The sequence below is a fragment of the Lissotriton helveticus genome, chromosome 6 (genome assembly GCF_964261635.1).
Source record: "Lissotriton helveticus chromosome 6, aLisHel1.1, whole genome shotgun sequence".
NCBI lineage: Eukaryota > Metazoa > Chordata > Amphibia > Caudata > Salamandridae > Lissotriton > Lissotriton helveticus.
Window position 1 is genome coordinate 144631021 of NC_136067.1, and position 14102 is coordinate 144645122.

General features: G+C 45.1%; 1 protein-coding gene across 2 annotated transcripts in view; it reads left to right on the plus strand.

The window, feature by feature from the left end:
• The window catches only part of BABAM2 (BRISC and BRCA1 A complex member 2), a 961268-nt gene that overhangs the window by 11603 nt on the left and 935563 nt on the right, over positions 1-14102 (plus strand). For both annotated transcript variants that reach the window (XM_078647504.1, XM_078647505.1), the window contains exon 2: positions 1926-2099. In XM_078647504.1, coding sequence (XP_078503630.1) covers positions 1972-2099 — 128 coding nt within the window. In that variant the 5' untranslated portion in view covers positions 1926-1971. The remainder of the gene's footprint in view (positions 1-1925; positions 2100-14102) is intronic.

Sequence of the window (14102 nt, forward strand, 5' to 3'; positions counted from 1 at the left end):
AGCTTTTATAGATTTACTCCTGTCAAGGGGAGAGATAAATCGATGTTCATGTCGCAAAAGGGGAGGGAATGCCCCCAAAACAGATGGTCGTGTAATATAAGCAGTTTCTCTACAGAGAACAGAGAAGTTTCAAAGTATAAGTTTAGCATTCCATTTTGCAGAGGAAGTATCCACCAGTACATTTGCTTAAACAGATAAAGGACAGAACAGCTCTTGTGAATCTGCGACTGCCTTAAATTCACAAGATATTTCCTGGAATTAGCTGTGATTTACTAAAACTTCAGAACAATGTTTCTCAAAGTGGAGTTTTGTGAATCATTCCTAAGTTACCTTTTGAATGTTCAAATAATTTTATTGAAATTTAAACACAAGAAAAGTACAAATAGTAAATGCAAAGAGTGATACAGGCTAGGGAAGACAGCATACGTGGAAAGGTAACGAGGAGAGTAAACCCCCTAAACACGTTCAAAAGAATTAATTAGGACTCCCAGATTAAAAAGCCTGTCTCACAAAAGATATCGAGCAGGGTATATGAGGGCGGGGGGGGATGAGAGGGGAAGCAGGAGTATAGGGAAAGAGGGGTCAGGGGTATTCTAGTTGAGCAATTCCTTCAAACATGAGTAAGAGAAAATAGGAACGAAAGAAAAAGAATATGCACAATAGGCATCCCTATAAAAGGTCAGGTAGACGAGGTGTCAGAGTTGGATGCCCCAGTGACAAGAGAGCCCCGTTGGACAAAGGTGTCCAAGGTTTGCCAGATTGCACTGGAAATAACCGGCGAAGAATGACTTTCAGAATGTAATCTATGACCACTACGAAGATAAGACACCCAGGCCCATCAGGTGTGAAAAGAGATGTGTTGGAAGGACTTCCATTCCGTAAGAATCTCTTTGATTGCAATAGATAAACGTAAATCCAATATTGACATATCCAACTTGTCTAAAGAGAGAGGAGTCGTTGATGCCGATGGGCCCAATATAACCAAAGAGAAAGACAATTTAATAGGAACATTAAAAATACTCGTCAAGTGCTTCTGGATAGACGTCCAATAATCACCTAAAAGTGAGCAATCAAAGAACATGTGTTGATGTGTACCTGGATCCAAATTGCAGCTCCAACGTGTATTATTTTCCTTTAATTTCAATTTGTGCAAACGAGCAGGAGTCCAGTGAAGCAAATGCATTGCAAAAAAGTTTGATTGGAACAGTCCAGGAGCAATTTTATTACGAAGAGTAAGATTCCCAATCATGCGGCGAGATCTGCTACAGGCCGCTACAAGAACGCCTTCTTCTCACTCATTTGGTAGAGATCATATAGTAATTATGAATGAACACCAAGCAAAATTCCTAGTTAAGGTTAGAATTAAATTTTTTTTGTATTGCACAAGTTCGTAAATATTAGTGGGGCCACTGACCTTCATTTCCAGAAATTCTGTGGTTTTGATTCTTCTGCTGAACGGGTTTCAAAATCCGCTGAACTTGGAATGAACGTGGAACCGCTCATTACACAATAACTGATGAGATACAATAGATCTCATAACACAGGTACTGTAAAATACGTTAGTGCTCAAAATAGCGCCTCATTAAAACAGTTAAGGTCACTGATGAATATGTGCAAAGAGACAAATGAGTCACACACTCACTCACTTTCTCTCTCTCTTGTGTTCTCTCTAAAGCGCCGTACTGCCCCTTGGAGTAAACCCTACGCTATATCAGAATCCTAAAATATATCAAAATGAGCAATACTATTCACCTTGAGCACTGCACAGTGACGCAAATGCCCCCTAGTGTATCTTATCTACAGTGTCTAACGCCTTGCACAAGACTTTGTTCCATATATATATCAGAGTTCATGAAAATATATACATACGTTGATCTGTTCACTCACCGAAGGCATGGATTCAATGTCCCTGGTTTCCTTTTCAGGGTATCTGCTTCTACTTTAAGAGACGACTCGGAACATTGAGATAAAATGTCTCCCGAAGCTACCTTGAGTCGAATTTCTCCAGCACTCTCACCCTTCATTTCCACCGTGGTCCGAAATGGAAAAGTAGGACTGGACTCAACCAACTGTTTACGAATTACAGACCTTAAATCCGGGTGGGTATTTTCTTTACATTTGTGTGGTTTCAAAAATGCTTGTACTTCATATTTTGATCCTCTTTACCTACCTCTTTTCTTACTTGCATTGAGTAGAGTTAATGAGATGTTAACAACTTTGTTCATATTTTATGTTTCTGGATTTCTGTAGTGCGAATGCAGCTACAAAGCAACTGAGCACCATGTCAGTAATGGGGGCACATGGCAGCAAATGAGGACAGTGGGATATGATGTTGCACTCAGGGTGGAGGGTGTTACAGCAGGAGACGGAGAATGCTGTTGGGGGTTTGTGTTTTTGAAATCAATGCAATCAGTACACAATGGTATTTAACTTTCCATGACACCTGTATTTCTGCTTTGTGCTAAGCAACTGACTTTGTTGGTACTAAGTTACATTTGTTTATCTCTGGGTCACTGTCGAAAAATTCTGTATCTGATCAGCATATTTCATTGATTTTCAAGTATCACAGATTGATAATCATAATGTCAGATGTGTTGCGTGCCAATGTATTGTTAGCAAAAATACCTTCAGACAGGAGTTTTGTGCCTGTATCGTTTACAGAAATATCTCACTGTAGATTTTCGACTTCTAACTCCAAGAGGGGAGATACCACATTTAAGACACAGTTTTTATCTCAGACAATATTTTGATTCTGATGTTCTGGGACTATAACCTCAAATTTGATTTGTTATTGGCATCTAATGAGGGATTGTTTTGGCTGTCGAGCAAGGTGGACAGTAAGTTTCCCCTACACCCCCGATAGCAATGCCTTGCCAGAGAAGACTGCGAAAAGTGACGTTCAGCTGAGTGCTCCAGAGGTGCAGGAGGGGTTTGTGTGGTGTAACTGATGAAACCAGTGGAGGGAATCCCTTGATAATCTTCAACACCTCCATGCACACCATTCGAAAGCCGTCAAGGGTAAAGGTGATCGGCTTTAGCACAGTGTAGGCCCTTCCACTGCTGGCATAATAACACAGAATTGGTATTTGATGCTGGTGGTGGACCACAGTTCCATGAGGCATAATCCTATACAAATGAGGCCCGACCCTCTTGCTGATCAAGATCTTGACATTTTCTTCTACCAACTGGGTAGCAGCAGCAGCCTGTACAGGAAAGAGCGGTGGGGCCGGGTGGGGGGGGAGAGGGTGTGTGTGAATGGGGTTGTGATTTGACAGACGACCACAAGGGAAAATTAAATAAATAATTGCTTTTCCCTCTGCTTTGTCTGTCGAATATCCCAGCCCCCCCACCCAGCCTCACCACTCTTACTTGCACGTGCCCCGGCTGCTGGGGAGTCTCACTGGCAATAAAATAAAACGGATTTGAGAACCTTCCTCTGATGCCCTTACATCCTTTTTGCATACTATGAAGGGTCTTTTGTTCCACTGTACATGTCACAGATTAGCTTGCATACATCCGCACTGCACGTGTATTGTAGTAAACAGCAGCTACAAGTGGGTAGCTGGTGTCCACAAGCTGTTCCCCGTTGCGTAATGATGATCTTCAGGGTGATGTGTTTTAATTGGAAGAACTTGGATCCAGAAAGTTGATTATTTGTCTACAGTACTGAGATCTTAGCCTCATCGTTTTTTTGCTCACCACGCAATTCTAGTTTTGACCCAGCCATGTGCAAATCAGTCTTGACCGTTCCTTGCATAAGGTTGGCTCCAAACTGGGGTGGCGTAGTGAGCAAAAAGCAATGAATGAAACCCAGATTAGTGACTGGAGGTGAATGTTTGATTTGTTCAGTATTCTGTCCATCAATTGTTCTTTTTGCTTTTGTCACCCTAAGTGGGACGGGTAAGCCCAGATGTGCGTACGGTGCTCACTGTTACACTGGATTCAAGCTAGCCTGGCTGCTGAGGGGTGATACTCCGAAACCAGTCCCAGGATGCTTGTTTCTGGTACACGGAGGAATTGGCCTGGCAGTTCGGGGTGGATTGTTCCCCTTGGGAGCAGAGTCATGACTGATTTGCATATGGCTGGTTGCAAACTGGGGTGGCGTGGTGAGCAAAAAAATTATGGATCAAACTCAGATCTGTGACTGAAGGTGAATGTTTTAATTGTTCAGAATTCTGTCCATTATTTGTTCTTTTTGATTTTGTCACCCTAAGTGGGAAGGGTATGGCCAGACATGGATCTTGTGCTCACTGTGCCACTGGGTTCAAGCTAGCCTGCCTGATGAGGCGTGATACCTCGATTGTATAGTATTGTATTGTATTTATATAGCTCTTACTATCCCTGACGAGGCGCAAAAGCGCTTTTCTGCGAATAGCACGCTAATCCAAAGACCAAAAAAGATTAGTGGTGGATTAGTATTTGATTGGTGGACATGTGAGTCTATTAGTTGGATTGAAAAGGCTATGGGGGATAGATCCTTATTTCCGATCCGAGAGAGGACCTGGCCTGGCAGTTCGGGCTGGACTGTTTCCATGGGGAGCAGTGTCAAGACTGATTTGCATATGGCTGGATCAAAACTTGGGTGGAGTGGTGAGCAAAAAACGATGCATTAAATCTAGATCTGTGACTGGGGGGGGTGAATGTTTTGTTCAGCATTGCGTTCATCATTTGTTCTTTTTGCTTGAACTCTGTGTAAGCCATTTGGCCTCCATAGATGTACAAATATATGCTTGCACTGTTACAGGAAGACTCTTACTAACATACCTCCCTGATACTGACAGTGTGGGACTGCAACACATTAGCATATCACTGTAAAGCATCCAGGAGGTTCCTTATTTATTTATTTATTTATTTATTTTTAGAGTTTTATATAGCGCGAACTTGAACCGATTAGGTTATCAGAGCGCTTTACATAGCACCAGTTCCGTTACATGTTATCAAAGCACTTTACATAGAATCAGTTACGTTACATAAGGAACACATTTCTTTTTGTTCTAGTGAATAGGGTTATCTCTTCACACGGGGGAAGGGATACACCTGGCTATACTTAGGATTACATGCGTTATAAAACAGGTACAGCAGAAAAATTTGCAAATGTACAAGAGATAGTCACACAAGGAGAAGGTGCAAAAGGATAAACTCTAGGCATATACTAGTGATATCTCTATCTACTTAGGGAGGGGATACACATGGATATACTCTAAGAGTCACATAGGAATGTTAGAGAGCAAAGCGGACTCCTGCATAAACTAGTGATTAGAGTTATCTCTATATATATAGGGAAGGGGTAAAACTGGATATACTCTAAAAATCACATAGGAATGGAAAAGAACAAAGCGGACTACTGCATGTTCAAGTGATTAGAGTTATCTCTATATACATAGGGAAGGGATACACATGGATATACTCTAACAGTCTCATAGGCGACTAGTCGTTAGAGTTATCTCTATATACATAGTGAAGGGATACACATGGATATACTCTAAAAGTCACATTGAGACTAGACATTAGAGTTATCTCTATATACATAGGAAGGGATATGACCGGAAATACTCTAATGGTCACATAAGAGTGGTAGAAAATACAAAGGTCTACTGCATACACTAGTGATTAGAGTTATCTCTATATACATAGGGAGGGGATATGACTGAATAATCTCTAAATCACATAGTAATGGTATATGGTGCCAGGTCTAAAGCAAATACCATTAATTAGAGTTATTACAATAAGTCAAAGAGCAGAGTTCCATAAGTGTGGATGCTGTCACAGCACAAAGGGAGGGTGGGAGGGATGCAAGGGTATGGAGAGAAGGGGAAGCACAAAAGGGAGGAAACATTTGAGGATCATCCACGGGGAAAAGGGTTAAGGCCGAGGACATGGTAGGAGGGCTAGAGTCCAGAGAAACTGTCCGAAAACAGCAGCCAAGTGTCGGTCAGGACAGAACAAAAGTCAATAAGTCCAGGAGAGAAGGTGGGAGCCCAGGTGAGAGATGACGCTGGAGGCCAGCCGCAGGCACGTCGCCATCTAGGAGAGCTTGTAGTCATCCGGCACGGTGGGCGTCAGAGAGCGCAAGGTGGTGAAGGTGTTGTTGCGATCACGCGTTGGCCGTGAGGCGCTGCCACGGCAGCCGGTGGGTTGTGTGTGGATACAACCACCCTGGAAGATGTGTGGCCTCCGGGAGCCATGAGCAGCACATTCAGAGCACTGGAGCCATTGGTGCCATGCTGCAGGGGGGGGAGGGGGGAGTGATCCAGGAGATCCGACTCATGTTGCAGGACCACAGGGCAAAACGGAAGTGGCAGAGGCCCCCAAAGCGGCAGCCGGACGGGTGGCAGGCCAGACAGCCTGAGAGAGGGCCGCAGTATAGACAAGAGGCCGGGAAGAAGTTGGGGCGAGCCAGAGGTAGAGAGTCCCGCACCGGATTGCACTGAAATAGCATCACAATACTCGACCCAGGCCCGCCCAGTTTAAATTACAAATGCACTCAATCTCTCCGTCACAGGTGTAGGTGGATCAAGGTATCCGACTGGGAAAAGGTAGTGTAGCTAATCAATCAGCAGGCAAACAATCCCAGCATGGGCAGCAGGAGACACTCACCGCCATCGGGATCGACACAATCTTCTCAGGGCGCCCACACACATAATGACCAGCTGGAGGGGGGGCCGTTGCTCCGATAAGCAGGGGAAAGCAGCAAATCGAGTCCAATCATTGCTGCGACGGTGGGTGAAAATCGCCTTCACAATCCAGTAGGGCCGGGTCGTCAGCCTTCCAGACCGGCACTTCCGCCACGCACCCTGCCGCTGTTGTTGCGTTAGTGGCCGGGCAGTCGAGTACCCCAGACCTTACTTCTGGCCAGTTACTTCTGGCCTCGCCACCTGGCATCTCACCAAAAGAGCAGGGATTGGACAAGTGGTTATGGACTGCGCATCTAGGTTTGTGAGTTCACTGGTGAGGAGACAATGGGCGACGGTGAAGTATACATGGATGTGTGTGCTTGCATATTTATGTGGGTGTAGATGTCTTGTCTATATGTGTTCCAAGTATGTGTGCTTGCACACACAGATGCCTCTGCAGCTTTGTATGTGGGGGTCCCACACCCTAGCATTTATATAAATGCATCCTCCTCTGACCATCAATGGTTGTATTGCCTTCTGGCTCCATATCCCCGTCTTCCCTGGGATAAGGTGGGTTTCCATGGCAAATTATGGACACACTGTGCGTGGTGGTGACCCTGGCTTGAGGTGGCCGTTCTTGGCATATTGGTGGCATTGCTGACGTGATATTGCCTTGGCATAAGTAGGTTTATGCTGAACATCATAGGCTTTATTTAATTTTAAGCATAAAGTGTTTTTCATGGGCATTTCGTGGGTAGAGGGGGCTCATCTCTGACTTAGCAGCATATGATGGTCATCTCTGCCACATTGTTCTGATAAACTGGCATGTGTGGCAGATTCTTTCCACCTGGACAGTAAGTAGCTCATGCGAGTACTTGATGAGCATGCCAAGCTGCTGTTTATGGTCTAACGTTGTGGATTTACTAAACAAGTTATTTTTAGGACAAAAAGTTATTATGAAAATAACAGACTTTCGGGGTAATTAAGTGTATTTTCCCAGAACAAAATTCTAGTATTTTGAAACATGGCTTTTCAGTGAATGCAAAACTGATGTCTGGAACCAAATTACTGTTTTTCATAATATATTTGATCTGATATTTCAATGATAATGCCTACTGAATTAAAGGACAATTATCCCTGGGTTTAATTCTCTGGTCTGCTCTGGCTTGTGGAGACAGTCGATCATCTACCCTGATAAAGGTTTTATGACATTGTCATCGCTGCAGGTGGATGGAGGCACAGCTCATACAGTTGGTGTAACTTTGTAGATGAATCTGCTGTCTGAAGGTGTGAGTGACGTCTTTGTAACCTGAGCTGAAGCGCCTGTGTCTGACCATGTGTGATCTGTCTGGCCTGCGGTATAACACTGTCTGCTAACTGAGACTATGAGATCTGTGTTATTTTTGTTTGTCTATCCTTTTACCTCCTAGAAGATTCTCAGTCACAATAATAGACTGGAAATCCACTTGGAAGGGGCTTAAGAGGTATAAGGTGGAAGTGAGGAATGTGGTGGGTGTATAATATGTGGGATGCCATGTCAAACTGCATACCCAGGCTACTTGAAGAGCCTGTTAATCCCATAGCCTTTTTGCCATGTTTGGGGGAAAGAAGACTGTAACATGCACCATTGTCTCCCCCTTTCTTAAAATGTTGTATTGGGAGGAGGTGATCTCACAACACCCTTCAGGGTGAGCGGTCTGCACAACACAACTTTACTGCAGCATTATACAGGAACAAAATCATTGCTGTCTTTAGAACACGATTTATTAGCCCATTGAATTGACAATTGTGCTCAGAAATGTACTATGCTGGCAGTTAAAAAAAAAGTGTGTGGAGGTTGCTAAAATTGTACTCCCCCCCCCTCCCCCCCAATTAAAAAAACAAACTTTATTTTTTCATTATATACATTTCAATACAACATAAAGTGCCATTCTTACAATCAAAGAATGTAGGTACACAACCATCCCTCCAGCATATTGAATAATCTTTCTAGCTGTCAAGACATATTGTAATTATTAGCAATATGTGTCAACCTTCCCCAAATGTAATAGTTCACTAGCTGCCACTGTTGCTTCCCTGGGAGATGAACCACCTCAAACCCCAGAGAGGATCAGGCTAATTGAGGACCTTATGAAAATATTGAAATATTTCTCATGCGTGTTTTTCAGAACTCCCCAGGAAAAGTTTAATTTTCAGCCAGTGTATTAGAAAAAATATACTGTAAAATGCACTACTGGGCCACACTTTTGCACACTTTTCTGAAGGTTGTGTCCAGTCCCTCTAGGAGCAGTCCTGGCATTTGGGACTTTTAATAAAAACATTCCAGATCTGTTTTGAGGTCTCAGTCCTTGCAGAATATAAAGAGGGGCTTGATACTAAGTATAAAGTTCCAGAAGGCAGGGAGTGGGAGTCCTTATTCACCTTCAATTCCTTTTTTATCTGCATCTCTCTCTCTATATACATATAGAATGTTATAAGTCACTCCTGCAGTCTGTATTTTAAATGTGACTGCCCAGATAAAGCTCTCCACAGTCTGACAATCCACCATCAGAGGTTTGCATATTGATGACATTAACTGCTCGAAATGATGGTACTGATGCGGCACAATGATAAACTGGATTGCTGAGATGTGGAGAACTGTGCAATTGAGTGGGTGTCTTGGAGGTGTGCCGTGGATTTTAATTTGAAGCTCTTTGTTTTATGCGACTTAATAAGTAAACACTTGGTTGTGGATTATGAAACTCGGGAGTGCTTTATTTAGGCTGTTGGTCTAAGAAAGATCCCTCGAAGGTTACTACAACTATGGATGTGCTTACACGTATGAGCGCTTCTTTTTGAGCAGCACGCCTGAAATATTACATAGTGCAATAGGAGGAAAGAATCATATATTACAGCCCTGAAGAAGAGGTGTCAAAACCGTGAAGCGTGTTGGCTGTACCCTGTGAAAGACAGTTATACATTGTCAGGACAGCATCTTTAGAATACAGAGTCGATGATGTGAAAGAACTCTTCCAGAGTTGGATGGTCAATGTGACAATAATATGAAATGACACAATAGTGAACAAATTGGAGGAAAACTCAATTATATCGTGTGTCTATGTGCTAAACTGTTTTTTGCATTTACAATACTTTTTAAAATGAGTGAATACAAATTATTGTATGCGCTCCCTGCGCCTATCTGTTGTCCGTCAATAGATTTGTGAGCCAGAGGGTTAGCGGCTAGTAGGTGAGCAGCACAAGGGCCATTGAGTTCAGTTAAGCCTATAAATAGAAATATACACATTAGTGTGCTTTGGCATCAACAGGCACCATTAATCTTGCGGAAGCAATATTCAGATTGAAGCTACTTTAGAGTGGGCTGAAGCCACCCTTTCAGACACTTTTTAGGTCTCGGCAACGAGAACTATTGTCGCCGAGTAAGCTCGCAAGGGAGTACAGAGCGGTGCACGAGCCGACCAGGGTCTGTGGACGCGCACACACAAAGGCAGGCAGGCAGGCACACACCAGACACACACAGACAGACACACGCACGCACGCACGCACACACACACACACACACACACACCCTCCCTCTCTGCCCACTCCCTCTCTGCCGCCCCCCCCCTCCCCCTCTACCCCCACTCACCGGGCTCTTTCCCTCTGCAGCGGGTCAGTCAACAGGCAGCAGGCAGGCTCAATGTCTTCTCCGGCGATCTTCAGCTGATGTGCACGCTCACGCTGCGTCTCCTGCGCGCCCACCACGCTGTTTCGCGCCCGTTGATCCTCAGCTTGTGATTACTACTCCTTCTAACCCGGATTCTAAATTACTATTTCTTGGTTCTCTAACTCCACTCTGTTGATTCGTAACAAACTGATATTCAGCACATTTCACAGTCTCGCTTTTGCTTCTCATAAATACAATAAGATTATTTTAAGCAATGTCTACCCTTCTTTTGGTTCTGTGCCTATTATGCTTCGTACTATAGAGTTTTAGAAAGTGTGGTGGAAGATTCCATGATATCAGTGGTGTGCAGAGTGAGTGTGCAGAGTGCAGAGTAGTGAGTGCAGAGTAGTGAGTGCAGAGTAGTGAGTGCAGAGTAGTGAGTGCAGAGTAGTGAGTGCAGAGTAGTGAGTGCAGAGTAGTGAGTGCAGAGTGTGAGTGCAGAGTGTGAGTGCAGAGTGTGAGTGCAGAGTGTGAGTGCAGAGTAGTGAGTGCAGAGTAGTGAGTGCAGAGTAGTGAGTGCAGAGTAGTGAGTGCAGAGTAGTGAGTGGGCAGAGAGAGTGTGCAGAGAGTGTGCAGAGTAGTGAGTGCAGAGTGAGTGTGCAGAGTAGTGAGTGCAGAGGAGTGAGTGCAGAGGAGTGAGTGCAGAGTAGTGAGTGCGCAGAGTAGTGAGTGCGCAGAGTAGTGAGTGCACAGAGTAGTGAGTGCAGAGTAGTGAGTGCAGAGTAGTGAGTAGTGAGTGCAGAGTAGTGAGTAGTGAGTGCAGAGTAGTGAGTAGTGAGTGCAGAGTAGTGAGTAGTGAGTGCAGAGTAGTGAGTGCAGAGTAGTGAGTAGTAAGTGCAGAGTAGTGAGTAGTGAGTGCAGAGTAGTGAGTAGTGAGTGCAGATTAGTGAGTAGTGAGTGCAGATTAGTGAGTAGTGAGTGCAGAGTAGTGAGTAGTGAGTGCAGAGTAGTGAGTAGTGAGTGCAGAGTAGTGAGTGCAGAGTAGTGAGTGCAGAGTAGCGAGTGCAGAGTAGTGAGTGCAGAGTAGTGAGTAGTGAGTGCAGAGTAGTGAGTAGTGAGTGCAGATTAGTGAGTAGTGAGTAGTGAGTGCAGAGTAGTGAGTAGTGAGTGCAGAGTAGTGAGTAGTGAGTGCAGAGTAGTGAGTGCAGAGTAGTGAGTAGTGAGTGCAGAGTAGTGAGTGCAGAGTAGTGAGTAGTGAGTGCAGAGTAGTGAGTAGTGAGTGCAGAGTAGTGAGTAGTGAGTGCAGAGTGCAGAGTAGTGAGTGCAGAGTAGTGAGTGCAGAGTGCAGAGTAGTGAGTGCAGAGTAGTGAGTAGTGAGTGCAGAGTAGTGAGTAGTGAGTGCAGAGTAGTGAGTAGTGAGTGCAGAGTAGTGAGTAGTGAGTAGTGAGTGCAGAGTAGTGAGTAGTGAGTGCAGATTAGTGAGTAGTGAGTAGTGAGTGCAGAGTAGTGAGTAGTGAGTGCAGAGTAGTGAGTGCAGAGTAGTGAGTGCAGAGTGCAGAGTAGTGAGTGCAGAGTAGTGAGTAGTGAGTGCAGAGTAGTGAGTAGTGAGTGCAGAGTAGTGAGTGCAGAGTAGTGAGTGCAGAGTAGTGAGTGCAGAGTAGTGAGTAGTGAGTGCAGAGTAGTGAGTGCAGAGTAGTGAGTAGTGAGTGCAGAGTGCAGAGTAGTGAGTGCAGAGTGCAGAGTACTGAGTGCAGAGTGCAGAGTAGTGAGTGCAGAGTGCAGAGTAGTGAGTGCAGAGTGCAGAGTAGTGAGTGCAGAGTGCAGAGTAGTGAGTGCAGAGTGCAGAGTAGTGAGTGCAGAGTGCAGAGTAGTGAGTGCAGAGTAGTGAGTGCAGAGTAGTGAGTGCAGAGTAGTGAGTGCAGAGTAGTGAGTGCAGAGTAGTGAGTAGTGAGTGCAGAGTAGTGAGTAGTGAGTGCAGAGTAGTGAGTAGTGAGTGCAGAGTAGTGAGTGCAGAGTAGTGAGTAGTGAGTGCAGAGTAGTGAGTGCAGAGTAGTGAGTAGTGAGTGCAGAGTAGTGAGTAGTGAGTGCAGAGTAGTGAGTAGTGAGTGCAGAGTGCAGAGTAGTGAGTGCAGAGTGCAGAGTAGTGAGTGCAGAGTAGTGAGTGCAGAGTAGTGAGTGCGCAGAGTAGTGAGTGCGCAGAGTAGTGAGTGCGCAGAGTAGTGAGTGCGCAGAGTAGTGAGTGCGCAGAGTAGTGAGTGCACAGAGTAGTGAGTGCACAGAGTAGTGAGTAGTGAGTGCAGAGTAGTGAGTAGTGAGTGCAGAGTAGTGAGTGCAGAGTAGTGAGTGCAGAGTAGTGAGTGCAGAGTAGTGAGTGCAGAGTAGTGAGTGCAGAGTAGTGAGTGCAGATTAGTGAGTAGTGAGTAGTGAGTAGTGAGTGCAGAGTAGTGAGTAGTGAGTGCAGAGTAGTGAGTAGTGAGTGCAGAGTAGTGAGTAGTGAGTGCAGAGTAGTGAGTGCAGAGTAGTGAGTGCAGAGTGCAGAGTAGTGAGTGCAGAGTAGTGAGTAGTGAGTGCAGAGTAGTGAGTAGTGAGTGCAGAGTAGTGAGTAGTGAGTGCAGAGTAGTGAGTGCAGAGTAGTGAGTAGTGAGTAGTGAGTGCAGAGTAGTGAGTAGTGAGTGCAGAGTAGTGAGTAGTGAGTGCAGAGTAGTGAGTAGTGAGTGCAGATTAGTGAGTAGTGAGTGCAGAGTAGTGAGTAGTGAGTGCAGAGTAGTGAGTAGTGAGTGCAGAGTAGTGAGTAGTGAGTGCAGAGTAGTGAGTGCAGAGTAGTGAGTGCAGAGTGCAGAGTAGTGAGTGCAGAGTAGTGAGTAGTGAGTGCAGAGTAGTGAGTAGTGAGTGCAGAGTAGTGAGTAGTGAGTGCAGAGTAGTGAGTGCAGAGTAGTGAGTAGTGAGTAGTGAGTGCAGAGTAGTGAGTAGTGAGTGCAGAGTAGTGAGTAGTGAGTGCAGATTAGTGAGTAGTGAGTGCAGAGTAGTGAGTAGTGAGTGCAGAGTAGTGAGTAGTGAGTGCAGAGTAGTGAGTGCAGAGTAGTGAGTGCAGAGTGCAGAGTAGTGAGTGCAGAGTAGTGAGTAGTGAGTGCAGAGTAGTGAGTAGTGAGTGCAGAGTAGTGAGTAGTGAGTGCAGAGTAGTGAGTGCAGAGTAGTGAGTAGTGAGTAGTGAGTGCAGAGTAGTGAGTAGTGAGTGCAGAGTAGTGAGTAGTGAGTGCAGATTAGTGAGTAGTGAGTGCAGAGTAGTGAGTAGTGAGTGCAGCGTAGTGAGTGCAGAGTGCAGAGTACAGAGTAGTGAGTAGTGAGTGCAGAGTAGTGAGTAGTGAGTGCAGAGTAGTGAGTAGTGAGTGCAGAGTAGTGAGTGCAGAGTAGTGAGTGCAGAGTAGTGAGTGCAGAGTAGTGAGTAGTGAGTGCAGAGTAGTGAGTGCAGAGTAGTGAGTAGTGAGTGCAGAGTGCAGAGTAGTGAGTGCAGAGTGCAGAGTAGTGAGTGCAGAGTGCAGAGTAGTGAGTGCAGAGTGCAGAGTAGTGAGTGCAGAGTGCAGAGTGCAGAGTAGTGAGTGCAGAGTGCAGAGTAGTGAGTGCTGAGTAGTGAGTGCAGAGTAGTGAGTGCAGAGTAGTGAGTGCAGAGTAGTGAGTGCAGAGTAGTGAGTGCAGAGTAGTGAGTGCAGAGTAGTGAGTAGGGAGTGCAGAGTAGTGAGTGCAGAGTAGTGAGTAGTGAGTGCAGAGTAGTGAGTAGTGAGTGCAGAGTAGTGAGTAGTGAGTGCAGAGTAGTGAGTGCAGAGTAGTGAGTGCAGAGTAGTGAGTAG